Genomic DNA, 21,513 nt, shown 5'->3' with positions numbered 1-21,513 from the left:
TTATCAATTTATGCCTTGGTTTTATATGCTGGGAGCTATTTCCACTGCATTTCATTGAGAAAAAGCCTTGTCTCTTTTTTAAGGCACAATAAATATGAGAAGGAGAAAAAAGCGTAGCTCTCGTCAGTCGCCGCGCTCCCTGCTAGATATCGCCGCTATTAATTCTGACATAACAAAGCATTCAACAATATTAACTACACAGCGGAGTTTTAGAACAAGGCGCCCGACTCGTCTCCGCCTGCGTTTAAACTTTGTCCAAGGAGAAGCGCTGAGCTGACGAAATCGGAGACAGAGTGCTTTTAGGAGAGTGAAATAAAGCAGCTGATTAATAGGAAGGAGCCGGGAGAAGGAAGGAGATGCTGTGGAGACGAGCCGGAGAGGTGATTTCTTTCCTTTTTTGTCCTGTCAGGAGGGTAACAAACCGTTTCATCTTTGTTTGGTCCGTGTTGAATCCAGGTGGTGTTTATGATCAGCCCGGCACCTTTGCTCATAAATAAAAGTGTGCAAACAGAAACTGCTTGTGTTTTGCAGCAGAGGGAGGCGATCAAATCAAAGGATGCGCAGAGCTACAGTGGGATATGGCTTTTTTTTGTTTGTTTTTGTATGTGTGCCCTGTTTTGTTTGGTAACAGGAATCTTTTTTATTAAGTGCTGGCCGTGAGAAGGGTGCAGCTCTCCTGAGCCGTCGCCTGGAGCCTGAGCGCTAAGCTAACACTCTTATTTACAGTATTATGAGTTTGTGCATCTTGTGTTGGATTGTGTTGTTTTGGCAGCGTGCAGAATGCTAAACACACACTCCACCTGGAGGAAGGAAGTCAGACACAGGAGCGTAAATTTTCAAAATAAAACACCCTGTGCATACTCCCGATGGTACATCAACAATAAACGCAATTCAATCCAAAAAAATCAACCCTGTCCAAAAAATGGTGACTGACTCAACCAATCCCTGATCGCCAGTATATTCATCCAGTTGCCCAACCCTAGTGTGAGTATACTAACCCCTGTAAACAAAAACTATTTAGAGACTCAGATGCATTGAGCATTTCCTCTGCGTTCATTGGCCTCGGTCTCTTTGTCAAAACTTTGGCCTCCCCCTCCTCTGCCTTTGGAGGTCAGTATGACTTTGCTATTATTCATTCTGAAAGGGAATTATATATTAACTATGGGCCGCGCTGCTTGGCGAGGCAATTCTAATAGTACAGCTCCCAATGGCTTGCTGTGAGATGGTGGCTAAGACAAATGACAGCTGGCCTATTTAATCAGTGCATAGCTAAGTGGTTCCACACTACTCCTTCTTGGCGCACCGCTGAGACAAAGCTGGAGCACTTTTACATCTTGTTTAAGTGTCGCTGTCATCCAAAAGGTTGAGGTGAGGGGAGGGGAGGGGAGGGGGAAAATGAAGTGGTGGTGAACAAGTTAACCTTGGGAGTGAAAAGTTGATTTGTCTTGTAATTATAGCGCCGTGCCGCCGCCGACTGGAACCAGACAGAAACAAGCAAATCTGGAGAGTGCTAAAAATGTTATGAATCAGACATGAGTCAACATCCTGTGAAATCATCATTTGTACCCTCTTGTGAGGACTTTTTGTCTTCATTCTGGGTCTCGGCTGTTTTTGTTTTTACCGTAGCGTCTGGGGAGGCTGGTTGGCGCTGACACATGTCATCAGTGCGCAGTCAAGATGCTTCGCCACGTCATGGGCTGTTTGATTGCTTGTGGCTTCACGGAGGATCTGTGCACCGTCCTGGCAGCTTGTGGAAGGCAGCGAGACATGCAGAGAAAAGGACACACAAATGCGTCACGTGTGATGACGCTGAATGTGTGAGTGACTGATGTGGGCTGGCTGCACGGGCAGGCGGTCTCCGGTACCCTCTTTATTGATTGCGGACTTGCTGGGGAGCTTGTGCATTGTCTGAAAAGAGTCCTGCTGGGCTGCTTTTGCTATCTTGACAGATGGCTAATGGTGTTTAACACTTCAGTGTGAACAAAAGGTCATTGACGTAGACGTGTGTTATTACATAATTTAGATTCAGCTGGATGAAAATATATGAGAACCTTTCAACTGTCATGTTATATCAGGCAGGCGGTTCATGTGATTGCATGAAGGCGTTGGTTCAATTAATGAAGCTCAGCTTTGTTTAGCGTTGAAAGAGATTCATCTGAAATGATCCACCAGGACTGAACCTTCTGGCACACACGTGTTATTCCTGGTGGATTATTAAGACAAAGCTGTTTTCCTCCGTGATGAGGTTAAAAATGTCGTTCGTAAGAGAGGCAAAGGAAAAGCATTTTTCACCAAAGTAATCTGAGCGCTTTTATCCAAATCCAATCCGGAGGAGTAAGTGGAGTGATCATTCAATCAGGGTTGCCAGCAGGTGTGAAAGGAGTTGCTGAAGGAAAAAAACCCAAATTGCCGGCCAGTGAAAATCAGAGATCTGCTCCAATTGAACTAAACTGACAGCCAGACAGCGTTTCCACCAGGAAAGCGTTCAGCCGAGGCGCTGAGCCGCCCCTGATCGCGACGCATCTCGCCTCGTGATCAGCTTAAACGTTAGATGACGGCCTGACCAACAGCCTCGCTAAAAATCACTGTTTTTGTCACGTGAAGAGAGACCTCTGCTCCTTTTCCCTCAGAGTTCATAAAAGTGGGTTCATTCATTAAGATGTTTGCAGAGGTGGTGTTTTGTTTCAGGTGAAGTGACCCACCTCTGCTGTAAAACACTGAGACCAGGTGGAGCAGCAGCATCTCCACACAGATCAGGCCGCCGTCCAGACATGGTTTATCCTCCCCGTGGATCTTCTATTTCTCCTCTTGCCTGCAAGCTATCAATACATACTTTTAAACAAACACCAAGAAGCACTTCTACACAAGCGTGAGACAGAATAAGCAATGCAGTGGCTTTGTGGAGTTTAATGTCTCTGAATAAAACCTAGAGGAAAGACTTGGCAGCGAATATAAGACTGTAAACTCAGACTGCATTCAGTATTCTTAACAACGTCTCGCTGACTGCTCCGGCCGAGGCTTTATTCTACCAGAGTGATGAGCTCGCAGCTGAGCCGAGGCTGTGCCAGGCTGCCAGTGGGTGAGCTGACACTGGGCGACCCGTCTGTTTCTGTGGGTCAAGCGTGGGCTAAGAGGACGGGCTCCCTGGGAAAACTCCCAGTACCTCAGAAGACTCGCTGTGAGCTGTTGGCAGGTATGACTCGGGGTGTACGCATGACTTAAAGACGAGTGCAGACGGCGTCAACGTGCACGCCGTTATTAAAGTCCCACAAGATGGAAGACATTCTCCCCTGCACGTATTTATTTTGCTAAAGGTAAACTTCCCCAGAGTGATGTTTTCCAGTCATTAGGCTGTATTGGTTTTGAGTCTTCTAATCCCAGATGCTCTGATTCATGCACAAGAGAAATCATAGGGCTCAATGACTCTGAGGCTATTCAGGTTATAAAAATGTCAACATTAATATCAACTGCAGTCCATATTAATGTTGCATTTGCACCTTTGCATAGTCCCATGGGTTGTTTCGGGGACTTGTAATGGAGTTGTCAGTCACTGATTGTGGTGGCAGACTGGCTTGGGACTGCCACGTGCAGCAGCGAGAGACAGCCTTTCAGAAGGGCTGGCATTTGATGAAATGGCCTTTTGTGTGTTTGTGTGTGTGTGTTTGCGTGTGTGTGTCTTGCTAAATACTTGATAAAGTCAGAGCCTCGCAGCTCAGATGTTGGTGGGCCCTGGAGGACTTTAGATTTCAGTGAGTGGCAGTTCTGCCCTGTGATCAACCTTAGGGATTTAGATGAAGTCGTCTCCCCTCCGTCGCTGACAACTCCTTTTGTTTAAAAAAGAGAAGAAGACAGAGAGAGCGGAGACATGAAATGACTTTTTATCTGGCCATCACATTATCTGCCTGAACTTCCCTCTTTGTTATTCTATATATGCCTGCGTGTGTCACCACAACCCGGCCAGTTAAAGACATCACATCTGTGATTATTATCATCAGTCAGCCTCTACTTTCTCAATTCAGTTTGATCTTGAAAATGTCAGAAAATGTGTCTTGTTTATTTGGTTTATAATCACCCAAGAAAACACTGAGATCGTCTGTCAATCAGCTAATTATTTTAATTCTACTGAGCAGTTGTAAAATTAGGTTGAATGGATCTGTCAGCACCAGTTTGTGCACATTCGAGCGGTTTTTCACAGTCAAGTATACAGATATGGTTACAAGTTGCAAAGCTAATTTGCAGAGCTTTGTGTGTGCTGACGTGAAATCGATCACAGCAGTCACAGTCCGTAATTGCTAATAATAATTTTGCTGTGTTGTGTGTTTTAAAGCACGCACGAACCGCGATTCAGGCCCAGACGTATGATAATCGCAGGGAGGTTGAGCTTGACTACCAGAACAGCACAGTCATGCTTTAGCACATTTCGGAAGCGACGGTTAAAAATATCTCCTCTGCTGCTGAATTCAAACGCTCAGCAGTCATGTGCGAAACCACGAGCAGCACCTGCGAGTGGCCACGCAACCTGTGAGATAGTGAAAGTAAACAGATAGAAAAGGCTGCGCGCACACGCCAGTAGAAGAACTCAGCTTATAAATGCATGAGTAAATGCATGCCGGTTTGGTGCTTCAGAGAGCTCACGTCTGGCCCGTGCCGCTCCAATTAAGTCGCTAAATGAAACGATTGATGGGGCGGCAAAGGTGGTCATAATTTAAGATTATTGCCGTTGCAATGATGGCGAATCATCTGAACCGATGAGGCCGTAGCTTTGTTTGAAAAGATGTGATTCAAACAGTTTGCATTCGTTGGATGTATCCGTAAACATGCATTTTAAAAGACAGAATGATTGATCATTGTCGGTGGCTGGCACGCTACGAACACGCCCTTTCAAAATGTGCTTATTTGCAGTCCGGCGGAGAGCAGAGGGGTAGTTTGATTTCAACAGCCTCGGACGCCAAAGCCAAATGAGTATCCGCATCTTTGTTTTCTCTGGGTGACTAAACCAGTTTCCGTGGGTGGCAGAGAGGTTCAGAGGATTATCCTGGAAGTTAATTGCCTTCATCTGCTCTAGCAATTTATCACGGGACATGCTAGAGGTGCGCGCGATGCTGACGCGTCGCCAACGTAAAGACGCGGCTCCTGCAGCTGACCTAAGTGTCGGCGTCGCGGCCTCTGCTGTATCCGCTCAATCACCGGTGGCCTTTTGAATGTTCCTCGCCGTGCAGGAATGCCTGCCTGTGCTTTTAAGGCTGTTTGACAGTTTGATGTTGGCAGTTAGAAGCAGTGGGTGACTGCAGGCGACCTTTCCTTACATCATTACTGATCTTCCGGACCTTCTTCTTTCTCTGTAGGACATCTCAGAGCCTTGCTTGCATGCTGCTCTCTCATCACTGACAGTGTGCCTTCTGTAGAACACAACCCTAACCCCACAGCACTATGGGTAGAAATAACAGCAAGAGGAGCAGGGCCTAGGCATTTCCTGTTGAATGTGTCCGTTTTGCGCGGCAGATATTGCCTGACGAAGGTCAAGCACCGTATTATGTGTTTGTCAAAGCGGCAAAGCGCCACCGAAGAGGTTTCAAAGTAAACACGCTGAGCCGATCGCAGAGTTTCTTCAAATATTTGATGGTAATTATGCACTCATTATCATTCGTATCACAAGAGATGTAACACAGGGCAGGAAATAATTAGCTACGCCTTGCTGTGCAAAAGGCTAATGTATGTGGATTCTGCCAGCTTACTTCCCCATGCTGTGCACTGGTGTGTGCACACAGACGGAATAAATACAAGCCTGTGATCCGCTCTTGTTGTTTAACAAACGATGCAGGCATTTATGACATTGCTGTGGTTGAAAGCACGCTGGAAACCGTAAATCTCGCCCGCGCCCAGTATTATTTTTAGGATTATTTTAAATGATTTGAATCCGCCGAATCGTTGAGTCATGGAGAAGGTGTTTCAAAGGCTCTTTTCTCCCTCTAAAGCTCTGAGGTGCGTGTGCAAAGTGCAGAGAGGTTCGCTTTGCAGAGCCGGCGCAGATGCACCACCACAAATAACAGCAGAGACGGCTGTGTGAGAAACTCGCTCGCTGCTCTGTAATGAGCTCGCCTCTGCGCTCCCTCTCCCTCTGCCTCTCCTTCTCCCTCTGCCTCTCCCTCTCCCTCTGCCTCTCCCTCTCCCTCTGCCTCTCCCTCTCCCTCTGCCTCTTCCTCTCCCTCTCCCTCTCCCTCTCCTCTCCCTCTCCCTCTCCCTCTCCCTCTCCCTCTCCCTCTCCCTCTCCCTCTGCCTCTCCCTCTCCCTCTGCCTCTCCCTCTGCCTCTGCCTCTCCCTCTCCCTCTCCCTCTCCTCTCCCTCTCCCTCTGCCTCTCCCTCTCCCTCTCCCTCTCCCTCTCCCTCTCCCTCTCCCTCTCCCTCTCCCTCTCCCTCTCCCTCTGCCTCTCCCTCTGCCTCTCCCTCTGCCTCTGCCTCTCCCTGCTGTATTGGGAAGATGATTTTCAATTAAAGGCTCTGCAGAGGCAATGGAAGCTGAGTTATTGGCCCGCGTTAGATTGCACCCCGAGGCCCGCGTTGGAGCCGGACACATGGCGGGAAGTTCTGCCAAAAGGTATTACGACTGCTGGCATCCAGATCGGGCACTCTGGGGGTTTTCTCCACCTGCTTCACCTTACTTCTCTCCTCATGCCCCGAACCCGCCCTCCTCCTCTGCAGTGCACCTTCATATTTTTCGCGTTCTCTTTGTCTGTTTCCCCGATCTTTGTTTTTAATGAGGTATTGTTAATCTTCCTGTATGAAAAGTATCAGCGTTTCCTTCTGGCCTACTGGAAGGGCCCCATCTATTGTGATACAGTAATATCTCAAGTGGCATTTCCTGCTTGTTTCCAGTCAGAGGGAGGAGAAATCTGGTAGTGCTAGTGAGGGAGAGGGAGAGCGAGAGGGACCTGGGGCTTCCCTCTCTCCCAGCTCAGCTGCTGTCGTATTAATTTCAGGTTAATTACAATAGCATTATCTCCACTCTCCGACAGCAGATAAAGCTAAAAGGCTGTTGTGTATAATTGGTTTAAGAGGGAAAAGGGTGATTTTGTTGGTATTTCGCAATCCCGGGTTCACTGTCTGCATTTGCCTCTAAATTAGAACCATCAGGCTTCCCTGTGAACGCCTAAACCTCTTATTAAACCCTATTAGAGAGGGACTTGAAATTAATTATCATGTGTTCCCCGCCTTGTACGTCACTGACAAAGCTCTTTCTCCGTCTGAGTGTTACAAACATGGCGTGTAGTTGATAGCCTGCTCTCACCGCGAGCGCCGCCGCGTGATATAATAACAGCAACTCTGCAATATCTCAGGCGAACCCCGGCGGACGACATCGCCGTGTGTTTTAATAACATACTTAGATGCTTTCATTTCTTTTACCGCGTTTGAAATGATCTTCGTTCCTTAAGAGTAGAAAACAACGGAGGAGAATTGGAATTATTGTAATTTCCCCGCTCCTCGAAGTATCCGTAGACTTAAACAATCGGATTGGCGTGAGCTCTGAATCACAGACTGGGAGCCTACCTGAGCGCCGCCAGCATCGTCAGCATCTCGCTGATACTCTGGTGTTCACTTTCCATCTTGTCAACTGTTGTGCTGAGTGTTACTTTGGGAGTTTATTCACACAGTTAAAGGCTCTGTTCACATCAGGTTTGGGGTGATGAATCGCTGACAGCCCTGGAAACAGGAAAAGCCTGCACGTGCAAGGATCACCTCTGTCAGAATAGACAGAAAGTTGAGCAAAAATGCCGAACATTTATTGGTTCAGTGTGAGGATACGATGCTTTTCTGTGTCATAAAGAGGCATTTTAAATGAGATTAAGTACATTCATTTATATTTAGAGTTATTGTCCTATTATTGCTGAAACAATAAATCAATTGATTGACCAGATCAGAGCTCTGCATCTCCCTCTTTTTGAAGAATCAAAACACTCACACTGAATGCAGCACACAGTACTGTACCGGAGAAAAACTTACCAAACAGATTTTATCAAGAATTTGATTGGAAGTCTGCAGCTGTGAGTTGTTTTAGCTCTTAAATATTAAACGTACCCTGTGGACTTTTCCCACCAATGGTTTCCCGTCAATCCACTGATGGCGGTAATGTGCCAAGAAATGCAAATGCAGTGAAGAAGAAGAAGAAGAAGAAGAAGAAGAAGAAGACTACAAGCTGGTAAACACGGATGTGTGAAGGATTCCCGTTTGATCCGCAGATCTGACACAGTTAACACCTGCAGCAGCGTCGCCGTCGGCTCACGCTCGTCCCACAGAAACGGCCGCACGACCAGGTCGATGTCAGACAGGGGTGTGTTTGTTCCGTACTCCACTCATGTCCTTGAAAGCATCACCGCCTCTGAAGGCTCATTTAGAAACATTTTGCGCGTCAGTGTCCCACATGAAGCCTGAGTGGAAATGTGCAGCGTGTAAAATCTTGCCCTTGAAATCGGTTACATAACCACTGCAGTCTCGAAAGATGTCTGTCCCTAAACGAGGGGACACTCTGAGAACTGAGCCCGGTGTGACGCCTCCTCCACCTTTACTGTAGAAAGTTAAACCACTGTGCTCTGGTGCTTGAAAATGAACGAGTGCTCTTTTGAATGAGAGATTCATGCGGTCGAATGTATAATACAGTCATTTCCAGTCAGGCTCTTTAGTAATAAGACGTATATCACTTTCCATGCAGAGCTCAGTCAGTCAGGCTTTCTGCGTGATGCATTTACAGTCAGATATATCCTTTAGAGGACTGTGTGTGTGCGGGTGTGTGTGCGCATCCCCTCTTTGCTGACTCCTCGCCTCAGAGACCCATAGTGCAGCTGGAGTGTAATAATCATCCTCTATTCCGTCCGGCTGCCTGGAAAAAGGGCGTCCTCGGTCTGCCGTGCGCTTATTGAGCTCCTCCTCATTCAAGTTAAGACTTTATTAAATTCACATTCCTCGCTCGCTCGTACTGTATGCGGCTGTTTTCCCTCAGCTCTTGCTCTTCGTCTCGTCTGTGATTGCTCTGTCTCTCACAGAGGACGGCCTGGGCTGTGTCGTCCACAGTGCGACGTGTTAATTATGAAGCAAATAACCTGCTACAGATGGATGATATGTTAAAGTTTTCAAATGTTAGCCCGTTAAACAGCCGATGACGGACTGCATGTTCGTCCAGTCCCCCAATCAGCACGTTATCTCTCTCAGTTTTCAGATGAGGTGATGCGTCATATTGTCTCGTGTCAGTTTCACTTCCATGAACGCACAGTAGATCTGAGAATTGAAACGTCACAGGATCAGCTCAGCAGTTTAGATTTTGCTAACAGTGCAGGGCTGCCACACACCATTTATAATGCAGATTGAATGTATTCTGTCTGCTCTTGTATTCAAATGCATGTTATGAAAATGTCTTTCAAACCTCAGCCTCATCGCAGTGCAGCGCTGCGTGTCTCACCTTACTGTCTTATGATGAAGAGCTGCACTGACACCACCTGTGCACAAGTTTGACTTGTTCGGAGGATTGTGGCAGATGTCACAGGTCCTGTCGCCCTCGCCGGATTGAGCGCCTGCAGAGGTGTGATGTCGCGTCCGAAGTGAAGAGACGTACTTTATTTATCACAGCGCAACTCAATGCACGCTACATGCACACGCCACGCTTCGTGTGAAATTATTTCCCCGCAGTTGACCCATCCTTGGTCAGTCCTTCCAGGAGCGGTGGGCTGCCAGTCGACAGGTGGTGATCTTCTTGCATGTTTTTAGTGGGGGGTTTATGGAGGATACTCCAGGTGAAAACTCCACACAGAAAGGCCCCTTTTCCTTCGAGATACGGGGCAGCAGGCACCGAAGGCATGGTGGAAGACACGCCCACAGCGCCCCAGACGAGAATCGAACCCGGGGCCTTCTAGCTGTGAGGCGACTGTACCACCGTGCCACTGAATTTACCGCTGGTTTGTCCGATCGAAGGCCCGACCCAACCAGCCTGGGCGCTGACTCATGCGCCGCTCTGCCTTTTCCTACAGGAGAATCCCCTTGTCCGGCCCTCTGTCGAGCTTACAGCCCACGGGGACTTTATGCTAAACATCAAGAGGCTCGGTCTCTTTCCAGTGAATGTTTTCCCGGCGCTCCCCCCCCCCATTCATCAGCATACCGTATTCTCATCTGAGTGTAATGATATGTTACACTCTGCGTGGATTAGCGCAGGTTATTAGTGAACCCAAAGTGTAGAATTACAATCAGTCCAGTGTTTAGATGAGGCTGCTTATAATTGTGGAGAGGGCGTCGACGTGTGCTGGCTAAGTGGATAGGTCTGTAATCTGATCCCTCGCTCGTCCCCTCTGATGATAACGTTCTGTGGGCCTTATGCAAGAGGTTACGTATGGTAATGAGCCCCCTGGCAAACGATGCTACTGTTTATCACGTTTCCACATCATTTGCATGCCATACTCCGGGGAGAATATGGTCCACTTCCTCATCCTCTTCGTCTGCTTCCTCTGATGGGTTTTCTCCTCCTCGCTGCTTCCGAATCGACGCGGGTTTACTCTGGGGTATGCAAATACAGGTTTATGAGTAATCAGAGCTGTCATTCAACCCCCACGTGACAAGAATCGCTTCGGCTGCTGTGTCAAACTGCGGCGTCACTGCCTCGCATGTCAGCCTTGTGTTTGATGCTTCTCATTTACCCGTCGTCTTCCCAGGGTGTCGTTTTGTGATCGCTCCTCTTGCCCACTGAGAGTCTCGCCGGTTCTCCCGCCTCCCGTTTGTTTGATATGAGACTTACTCTCATTGGCAGCGATCACAGGGGCAGTTTTTCATTTTCTGATGAAATATGGCGTCTCCGTCAGAGCTGTTTGTTTGGGCCGGTCCCTCTCAGCACCTGCCGTTTAGATAACATGCTGAATCAGCCGGACCTGTGACCCAGTTTCAAACAAACGCACAGATGCAGCAGCCGATGGCTTTGCAGGCTTTTCTGGATACTTTTAATGACGGTTTAATTGAGCGCGCCCCGCTGTACAGTGACCAGGCCGCTCTCTGATGGCTGCGCACAGATTAATCCCACCTCCCTTTTGATTGTTTTGTTGCTTTCTCTCCCTGTAGGTACCTTTTTGTATCCCAGCGTGGTACCACTGAATTCATTTCCTGGGGTCTTTGTTCCATTGTCAGCCCGCCGCTCGTGTTCTGGTGGATTCGCTGGGCTCGTTGGATTGTTCTGGGGGGGGATCGCAGAATGCATTGTGGACACGCACGTGTACATGGACATACGCCGTGATAACAAAACACAGGGCTGAATGAGACGGGCTACACGTGGCGTTGCCCTCTGCCAGACTGATTCATGTTATCCATACTGAGCATCAGATACAGGCTGTCAGATAATATAACTGCGTGGTCATTTTCGAGACTCTTCTTTGTGGTGGTGTTAAGCAAACGTACCATGAAATGTATGTCGGACCTGTCTTTCAGCCTCTTAAGTTGCCTTGATAACTCAGTTACGCGGCGTCCGACCTCCTCTCCTGTGCTGCTAATTGGACTTCTCTGTAATCAGAGCAGCCTTTCTAATCGTCACTGCTGTATCCTTCAGCGTCCCGCACAGAATCAGAAATCCACATAATCTCCTGGTTAATCTTTCAGTTATTTGATCAATTATTTGCTCTCAGGAGAATTGATATCAGTAGCAAATACACAGGACTCGCCATTAAACGGCGTCATTTGCTTACATTTTCTGCCCAGTCACAGAGCAGAACTTAAAAACATTGACCTCTCCTACTTTCAGATGATCTGCAGCAGCGAACGAGACAAAAACAGAAGCACTTTGTTCCAGATAATCGTCCCCCATTACAACCTAAGAGCTGCATGGCGACAAAAGAAAAACGCCCTGCCGCCGCGCGTCACCTGATATGCTAATGAAACGTAATCGGCTCCTCTGATGGCAGCTGATTGTGGGAGAAAATGGTCGATTCACTTGATGCACCGTCAACATGCTGGGAAGGCTCCAGAGCCTGCGGCGAGGGTCTTTTTTAATTAAGCCATCATTCACCCCTGGAAACCTCTGCTGAAGTGGCCCCGCATGCGTTCACTCAGCAGGACATGCATACACACACACACATGGACACTTCTCCCTGCAGGTGTCCTCTGCACACAGCCACCTGTCATGCTGTCAGTGTGTAGGTTTTATATAGGTTTTATGTCGTGTGTGTGTGTGTGTGTGCGCGTGGGCCCTCCTGAATTCCTCACAGACAGGTGTCGGCCATGGCTGGTTTGACAGCGACATGTTGTTCATCTCTCTCTGAATGAGAGAACAAGTGTCACCCGTCAGTTAAACATGACCTTGACACGTCGATGGAGCTCGAACAAAAGATGCGAGACGCTGTGCGTGTTGGCCGTCGAATCAATGGAAGCACACAGAGAGAGGGAGAATAGCCGGCATTGTATCCACGGATTTACAAGAAAACCCGCCGACTTCTTCATCGAGTGCAGAAGAGGAGTTTTTTTTTTATGTGGTGCTGACTGCTGATGAGTTTTGACTTCTCCAGGAGCTTTCTGTTTTCTCCTCTTGTCTGTTTGTTTGCTGATGAAACGTTTGGAACGAGTGTTTTTGGAGCAGATCCAGGAACGTTAGGAAGAGACATTTATGTTTGAGATTTGATCAAAAAACACCAAAAAGAAAATCCCATGTGTCAGATTGATGGACAGTTATCCACGTTTGTACACTTTAGGGATGCACCGATCCGCCTTTTTCACCTCCGATACCGATATCTGAGGTTTAGTAATCGGCCGATACCGATACAGAGATACAACGCTGAATTACCGAACAAACATTATTTCTCATTGTGTGGAAAAGACTGGGATCATTCTTTGGTGCATCAAACTTGACTTAAACATTTCTTTCCTCTTTTTTGAACGGGGACGGGGGTCTGATTTGATAAATGACACATAAATTTGTACAAATAAAAATATTTATTTAATTCAGCATTTCTTAGTGCAGTTGTATGTGTGTGTGCGTGCATGTGTGTGAGCTCTGTGTCTGTAACCCCCACCCCTCCCCCTCCTGCTCAGTGCGTACACACAGAAGCCACCACGCATCATGTAGTCGACCAATCACGTGCGGCTTGAACAGAAAAAGTTCCAGATAGCCGATCCTTTCGCTGGCTTCATTTTGAAAACAATGCGGTCCACATCACGTGCGCTTCAGTACTGCGTGTTGCTGTGCATGACGCCCCTCACTCGCCTATAGCATAGCGTTGGACTGAGTAGATCGGCCCCCATGTATCGGGCCCAATGTCACCGATACCCGATCTAGAATTTTCTACAATATCGGGACTGATGCCGATACCAATATCGGATCAGTGCATCCCTAGTTAGGAAGGCTTTCATGACACCAGAGAGACATTTATGTTTGAGATTTGATCAGAAAATACCACAAAGAAACTCCCATGTGTCAGATTTATGCACAGTTATTCACATTTGTACACTTTGCTTTGAATTGAGCTTACAGCACATTTCCTCCAAATTCCCTTATTTCTTTTATGGTTTTCTGGCCCGTGTCACACTTTTCATCCCCAGACCTCGTCCTTTAGGTGCAAGCTCTGTCTCGGCTGTGTCACGCAACGCGTTCGCTCTCCTCCATGTTTGTTTGCGTTGTCCTCATGCAGATTTCCTGCCTGCGTCTGTGCCGTAACGACTGATTTGTTTTGTCTATCATCACATGATCTAATGGTATAATCACACAGCCTTTTTAAAAACAAACAGTTTTTCAGCTTTCTTTCACCTCCTAATTGCAAAAGTAGCTTCATTACACTTGAATTTTACTGTAGACGCCAACTCATTTTACTTCTGGCAACTGGCCAGCGTGCTGGCTTTTGAGTCCTCCATTGATTCCTGCTCATTTAGCATCCAGAGAGTTTCGACAAAAATCAGCTCTCAGTCTTAGCGGAGAAGCAAACAAACATCTTCATGTCACCTGTTTGTTTTGTCAGACAGCACTTAAGAAAATCAGGAACTCTACAATATTTAATCATCCCCTCGTCTCCAGCCTGCAGTTCCGACCAAATCTGCTTCCCGCTGGCGTTATTGTTGTTTTGGCGTGCTCCATCAGCATTGGTTTCTTTTCAGTGGGTGGTGGAAATGTGTTGATTTCACAGCCTCGACAGTGCCAGGCCCAACCGTCACCGTGTCAGCCCGCGTGGGTGGACATCCCGTGGATGTGTGATGCCTCCACTACACATTGCAATGGCACACAATTAGCGCCACAAGGGAGCCGAACGCTTTATTGCCTTTTTCCTCCTCCTGTAATATCTCCTCCTCTTATATTGTACCCTCTCATCTCTCTCCAGCAATCTATAACTACGATGCCCGGGGAGAGGAGGAGCTGTCGCTGCAGATTGGAGACACAGTGCACATACTTGAGACATATGAAGGTGAGGAGAGGCTTTAACTGATGACATGCGTGATCAGAGCTGACAGGCTGGGCTGGCGCCACGTGTGCCTCTTTTGCTTGGTTGTATGTGTTCAATAAGATAACAGCAGTAATGATTATGACGGCGTGCTCCTGTGAATGCATATCCTTCACGTCTGCTAGTGTTTCATCAAGTCACGCTTCGCGTAATAAAAACATTTTAAACAGTTGACTTATGGCAGGTTTTTATGATATTCTCCAGCTTGCATTAACACGACTCTCCTCTCTATTAGACTGGTACAGAGGGCATAGGCTGAGGAGAAAATCCAAAAAGGTGAGTGGCCTCTAAACACGAGGAGGCTGCTCTCTGCAGCTTCACTGTTTCAGCCTCTGTCCGAGTTTTACCGTAACGTGGTTCTCATTGTGATTGCTTCCTCTTCTAGGGCATATTTCCTGCTTGCTATATTCACCTGAAAGAGGCCACAGTCGAGGGCAGCGGGTTAGTATTTCTCCACTTCTGCTTTTGAATGACGTGTAAGTTTATGTGGGTTTTTCACAAGCAAGAAGATGCTTGATTCTCTGGATCTGTGTGAGATTATGTTGTTATTATTATGTTTTTCTCCGTTCTGAGCTGCTGTGTAAATTGTCCGTAGAGAGCCTGCGAGGCCGTTTCAGTGGACGGATCTGCACTTGATACGATGTGACGTGTGTTTGTCATTGCACAGCTTCTCCCGCTGTTTCGTCCCCTTCTGTCTTCTTTGATTTCACACGCACCAAACACATAATCCCCGAACTTCAAAGCCCTTCGGTTCACCTGTAGAATGAAAACGAAAGGATTTGAACAAAGCCGTGAAACGGCGATTTCAGATGAGAAAGGGCGCAGAATCGCCGCATCACATGTGTTCACCCTCCCTGCAGGCACAAGGAGACGGTCATTCCCACTGAGCTGCCCCTGGTTCAGGAGGTCACCACCACGCTGCGGGAGTGGGCTACGATTTGGAGGGACTTGTATGTGGTAAGCCTGCCCCTCCCCAAGTGGACACACATTCATGTCAGATATGTTTTTCAGGGGGAGATAAGACAATGTGTGGATGTTAGAGGGCAACACTAGTTCAATGGGCTTATTAGCTACTAGAGCTTATACAGTTTATTAGTTTATTGCACATAAAGAATCAGCATTGGCTTGTATGTTGTCATATATGTAAAAAAAAAAAGTGCATATTTTCTTAATTTGTTAAATATATTTGTTAGATTTGCTCTTTTATTAATTGTTGCTATAGAATTATTAGTAAGATTTTGACAATGAAGCGCTCTGGTCACCTGTGTGTGCTGCACCCGCTGCTCCTGTTACCCATTCATCCGTCTGTTTCCGCCGCCAGGGGGACAAGCGTGAGATGTTCAACTCCGTCCGTGACATGATCTACGACCTCATCGAGTGGCGTTCTCAGATCCTGTCCGGCACCCTCCCACAGGACGAGCTCACCGAGCTCAAGCAGAAAGTCACCTCCAAGATAGACTACGGCAACAAGTGAGGAGCCAGCCCTCAGAGCCCCCCCCCCCCCCCCCCCCCCCCCCCCGCAGCTTATATCCCTTTATCCTCATATCTATCTGGTAAAATGACTCTTGTTGGAATAGGTCAGCAGTGTCAGTCAATAGAAAATGACAGGTCATCACTTAGCTTGGAGACAAACTGGAGGGATTTAGCTTCCGCGAGTTGTCCTGTATTCCATCATGGAATGACAGCTCTAGCTGAGTCTGCAGTGGGCCAAGAAAATCAGATGAAAACTAAAATTGTGACGCTCCGTCCTGCTCCTGTGATGAAACTTTAAACCCTCGGCCAAGTAGAAAAATGGCTTTTACCTCTGACAGAGTGATGAGGTGATGGAATGCGTCCGTGCCGACTCGAGCTGAGGGAATATTCCATGAGGAGAAATGATGCAAAGGGATTAGCAGCGCGCAGCTAATGTGTGCGCTCCCCTCTTTCACAGATGCAGCCACACACTCACAATATTTACCCCGTCTCTCCCCTGTTTTCGTGCAAGGTACTTGGATCTGGATCTGGTGGTCAGAGACAAAGATGGAAACATCCTGGACCCGGAGCTCACCAGCACCGTCAGCCTGTTCAGAGCGCACGAGGCGGCCTCCAAGCAAATTGAGGACCGGATTCAGGAGGAGAAGGTAAAGGTGGGGAGAGGACCTGGTCCTGCAGCTGAACCCATCCAGATCCAGTATTTCAAAGATAAAAGCTTTGAGTCAAACAGGAGCAGTTACAGTGTTGCATAAGGGAAAAAATAACATGGAGACGTCTTCCCTCTGCAGAAGTGTCTGCTCCATCTGTAAGTTCAGTAATATCAAATATTTTTAGCCACATCAGCAATGTGGCTCTTGGGATTTCGATGCAGGTTGGCGGGTCCAACACTTTTGAAATATATCAGCCTGAAATATCTCAACTACTGGATGGATTTCTGTGAAATTAGGTGCAGATATTCATGATCCCCAAAGGATAAAAGGTTGCATCTAGCGCCATCATCAGGCCAGAATGTTAATGACACCGGCAGTACAAACGTTGATGCTGTGATGATAGCATGGCTGTAATATCGGTATCACTTAACATGATCAAAACAAATACCTCATATCTGCCTGATAATGGCAATATTCCAGCTTGTAGATGTAATGGTGTCATACTGTTAACAGCAACGCAAGCATGTCCAAAAAGGGGGAGCGACCCGGTTGAGTCGTATCACCTTGGACATTGTGACGGAGCATGAAGATGCTCGCTCCAGCCACTTACATAGCTGCAGAAAATGTTCCTTTCAAAGAGGATCGTTTGACTCGTGACGAAGTAACAAAGACACAGAGTGTAAAAGTGCTTTTGAAGGTCAGAAAAATGCCAGAAAATACAGAGAACACCTGCAGCTCCGCTGTGAATGGAGTTCTGGCATTTGCACAGCTGATGTATAGAAGTGAGGAAAATGGGGCCACTCCTGGTGCACAGAAGACGCTTGACTGCCTCTTTAGAGAGCCAGGAACTCAGCCAGCCCCCCTGTCTATTTTACTTGGCGTGTCAGTGGCATCCCTCACCTGAATGTCAGTTGGCAGTGTGTCGGAGCGCCAGACGCTAAGTGCCCTGCAGTTATGTGGTCTCATCTCATGTGACCTTTTCATCCAGAGGTCTTTATTGCATATGCATGGGCAATAAGAAAGCGTCCAGGTCAACGTGATAAATATTAATGATGAGGCCTCAGCATATTTTTGAAGGGCGTTCAGGAATCAGTCCACCTTTCAGTGCGGATGCAGTTCTGGGGATCAAGCGACTGTCCGGGCTTTTTATTCCAGCGTGGAATATATTCTAATGAATTCTGATGCGTTCGCAGACGTTGTTAAAGCTTGCTTCTTACCTTGTTAAAGACACCAAGGCGGTGGCTGACATTCAGTAACCCGGCGTGCAGCCGCTAACCCACACCTTCGTGCAGTATCCCCCCTCACACGCTGCATCGCCTCCCGGGCTCATCGCCTCCCGAGGTCGGCCCGTGTGCGACGGTAAGCCGGAGAAGAACTACCTGATATTGAATGCAGTGCCTCTTGTTTCCCTCCGACAGTCTCAGAAGCAGAATATTGATCTGACCAGGCAAGCAAAGTTTGCCTCCACGCCCGCGTTTGCCCTCTTCGTGACTCTGAAGAACGTGGTGTGTAAAATCGGCGAGGACGCAGAGGTGCTCATGTCACTCTACGACCCGGTGGAGTCCAAGTTCATCAGGTAAACACAGGGGGGCATATTCACTTTTCTCTCTCTCTGTCTTTGCTTTCCCACGGTCACAAACACAGTAATGATTAAGCGTTGGGATTTTTTGGCTTCTGCCTGTACTGTTGTTGTCTGTCGCTAGTGGAAATCTGTTGAGATTCTGTGCTTGTGCCCATGTTCTTTTGTATTTAGCTGTAGCTCACACAGCGGAGATGCTTCTCATAGCAATCCTCGCAGTCAAAAACTATCTCTAAATCGACTGATGATGAGTTAAGACGTCCGAGGCTTGAGACAGTTAACCATCAGAAAGCACAAACCCTGCCAGACACTCGTACGCACACACAGGCGCACACACGCCACGCGAGGACGTGGCCTGCTTTCCAGGGATTTGCTATTGTTTTAGGATTGTGACAGCAAATTATCACGAGTCGAGCGGCTCGCCTCGTCATGCATTTTGTTTCCCAAGCGGATCAGTGTCTGGATTAGCGTCCAAGCATCTGCAGATTTTCAGGAAACTGCAGTTTATGCGACTCCACTTCATGCTCTTTTTCCTGCCGTCTCTCCCTCCCCCAGCGAAAACTACCTGGTGAAATGGTCAAGTTCGGGTCTGGTGAAAGACATAGACCAGCTTCATAATCTGCGGGCCGTCTTCACGGTGAGTGTTTGCTTGTGAGTGTGTGTCCTCTCGCTCGCCTGTGGTAGTCCGCTGTTTATTCAGCCATGTTATGAGGCATGTGGGAGCCTGTTTGCAGAGCCTGTATTTGTTAAGCTCTCTCAGGAAGAGCCCGGCTCGCTCTATGTATTTACCAAGGCAGTCACCTCTATCTAATGGAAGCCCAAGGGCGGGAGGGTCGGCGTGCACCCACTGGGAGCACTTTGCCAGTTTTGGAGGATACTGCCCACAGGAAATGAATCTGTGGACGCAATCACGGATTTTGCTGAAGCAATTTTTGGTGAAAAGTTTTGCCCTTAACACAAACTCATCTTCACTTAAGAAGGTGGTGTGGATCCATCAGCTGTTGCTGTGCACTCTCAGCAGGGTCCCACATTGATAAGAGCTTTGTATTTGTTTACCTGAAGTCATTGTCGTGGGCTCTACCCAGCAGACCTTCATCACTTTTCTGCGTTCCTCTCCTCAGGATCTGGGCAGCGAGGACCTGAAGAGAGAGAAGATCAGCTTCGTGTGTCAGATCGTCAGAGTCGGGCGCATGGAGCTGCGAGACAACAACACCAAGAAGCTGACGTCAGGGCTGAGGAGGCCGTTTGGAGTGGCAGGTGAGGCAGACTCCTCCTGTTACCCGTTGTTCCAGAAGGAGCTGTAACCCTGAAATCAGAGGCTGCCTTGTTATGTCCGAACGTCGTAGCTCCACCTCTGCTTGCATGTGCGTGAGCCTTGATAGCGTTACTGTAGTTCAGAGTATTGTGCCAAAGTCTTTGCCCGGATGAGTAAATATATTTGGCTAAAATTCACAGATATCCAGCTAAAGCAGAGGGAGGAATTACAGTTTGATTTATCTCCTGCTGGCGAGCTGCCAGGCGTTTCGTGAACTAATTAGATTGGCGTTTTGCCCCCAGTTCTCCTACAGAGAAAATGATGCCCGTCTCTCAGTGTCTTTTTCCCAGCGCCACTCGAAGAGAAGGCAAACGACACCCTGATTTACAGCAGCTCATCATCATTGCCGCGGCGCGCAGCGTGATGGAGAGGCAGATTTTTGAGATTCGCTCTGTTCGAGACGCAGTTAGTTTTTGTGCGGGTGACCTCTGGCCTGTAGGTAACAGAGTAAAGGTGCTGTCACACCTGCAGCACTCGCTGTGTGTGTTTGCTCCCTCTCTAATTCCCTTCAGTTCAAGAGTGAGTCTCTGCAAATTTGCACGTTCAGCTAATGTCTGGAAACGATTCGTTATTCCAGCGGTGCGACATCAACCCGTTTTATATTCAGCCCCGATTCTAAAAAGGTTGGGACGCTGTGTGAAACATAAATAACAACAGAAAGACCCAGCGATGATGTCACAGGGTCCTGCAGTGCACCTGAACGTCATTACAGCAGGGCGAGATGTTGAACCACTGGAGGTCAGCAAAAGCAAGATTCTCAGGGTGCGTTTAGTTACTCTCTGAGCTGATTTCCTTCCTCTCCTTTGCTTTTGCGTGACCACCGTGCAGGTCAAAGAGAGCAGAGCCGACGTGATGCTTTCCCCATCAAAGCCCTGCCTCCGCCTTAATTAGCTCTGATTGAAGGAGAGCCAGCGCTGGCTGCTCTCACCCCCCGATGTGGCCTCACTGTGCAGTTATCTGTATCTCTGCGGCAGTCATGCTATGCTCTGCAGACCTTGAGGATGTTTTAACCCTCTTTCCTTGTTTTTCCACAGTAATGGATGTCACTGACATCATAACGGGCAAAATGGACGACGAGGACAAGCAGCACTTTATCCCATTTCAGCCGTAAGTGGATTGTTCAGCAGCACAAAATGAATCATGTTCATACATACGGGAGCGTAGACTTCCTCCAAGCTTGGGATAATGTTGCATAAAATAGGCAGGCTGACATAGTTCTGCTCTTACACTTATTTCCATTATGTTGAATATGTACAGTATGTCAAAGACACAGCGGTTGTAGTTTTACTTTTTTTTTTTTTAAGTCTTGAATCCTTGACACCTGATTAGCGGCGGTTTTAAGACAGTAGTGCTCCCCTATTCCCCGCTGACTCAATTAAGGCAATCTCATTAACTGCTGCCATTCTCGCAGGACTGCGTACGGAGCCAGAGTAACCTTTTCCTTAACGTGATTTCCTGCATAATTGGAAATGCTTCAGATTCAGGCAGTTTAGCTGGCAGATCACCTCACTTAACGTTTTTATCTGGGAGCATAAATCATGGAAATTAGCGCCTTCCGGTGTGGAGAGAAGAACAGGATCTACAAGAGGTTATTTATGCCCGAGTGTGAATATTTGCCACAGAATTTTAACTGATGAAGTTTTGAAATGGCGCTCCCACGACCCATTATTAAATGTCTTTTCAAGGCCAGCCGCGGAAGTGAAGGAGCCATCGAGGGAAGGTTGGGCGCAGTGATGTAATTTGGATAGACTCCTGGCGTCCAAACAGAAATGGAATTGGCTTTCAGAAAGAAATAAGAAGTTGATAGATGGAAATGTTGTTGGAATAGTTTGTTCTTCTTGTTTCTCTCCCTCAGACAGTCGCTCAGTAAACGTCTGAGACCGAGTTGACCTCATCCCTGGCATGCCGCCAAGCCAAGCCGCATTTAGATAATGCAAAATTTCACCTCGTGCTGAAATGGTCGATCAGTTGATTGACTGAAAATCCCACCGTGTAAAAGGCTTTTGTAAAAAATCAGTGTTAATTTCTTTCAAGGAAACTGTGACTTAACATGTT

General features: G+C 47.6%; 1 protein-coding gene across 2 annotated transcripts in view; it reads left to right on the top strand.

Annotated features, from left to right (window-relative positions):
- dock1 (dedicator of cytokinesis 1) overlaps positions 1-21,513 on the top strand; it is a 180,790-nt gene that overhangs the window by 4,785 nt on the left and 154,492 nt on the right. For both annotated transcript variants that reach the window (XM_070990099.1, XM_070990098.1), the window contains exons 2-11: positions 14,322-14,405; positions 14,677-14,717; positions 14,827-14,882; positions 15,302-15,398; positions 15,763-15,911; positions 16,426-16,561; positions 17,983-18,140; positions 18,699-18,780; positions 19,265-19,400; positions 20,493-20,565. In XM_070990099.1, coding sequence (XP_070846200.1) covers positions 14,322-14,405; positions 14,677-14,717; positions 14,827-14,882; positions 15,302-15,398; positions 15,763-15,911; positions 16,426-16,561; positions 17,983-18,140; positions 18,699-18,780; positions 19,265-19,400; positions 20,493-20,565 — 1,012 coding nt within the window. The remainder of the gene's footprint in view (positions 1-14,321; positions 14,406-14,676; positions 14,718-14,826; positions 14,883-15,301; positions 15,399-15,762; positions 15,912-16,425; positions 16,562-17,982; positions 18,141-18,698; positions 18,781-19,264; positions 19,401-20,492; positions 20,566-21,513) is intronic.

Source organism: Chaetodon trifascialis, chromosome 21, assembly GCF_039877785.1.
Source record: "Chaetodon trifascialis isolate fChaTrf1 chromosome 21, fChaTrf1.hap1, whole genome shotgun sequence".
Lineage (NCBI taxonomy): Eukaryota > Metazoa > Chordata > Actinopteri > Chaetodontiformes > Chaetodontidae > Chaetodon > Chaetodon trifascialis.
The sequence above is the reverse complement of the archived record's forward strand: the minus strand, read 5'-3'. Positions and strand labels throughout refer to the sequence as shown.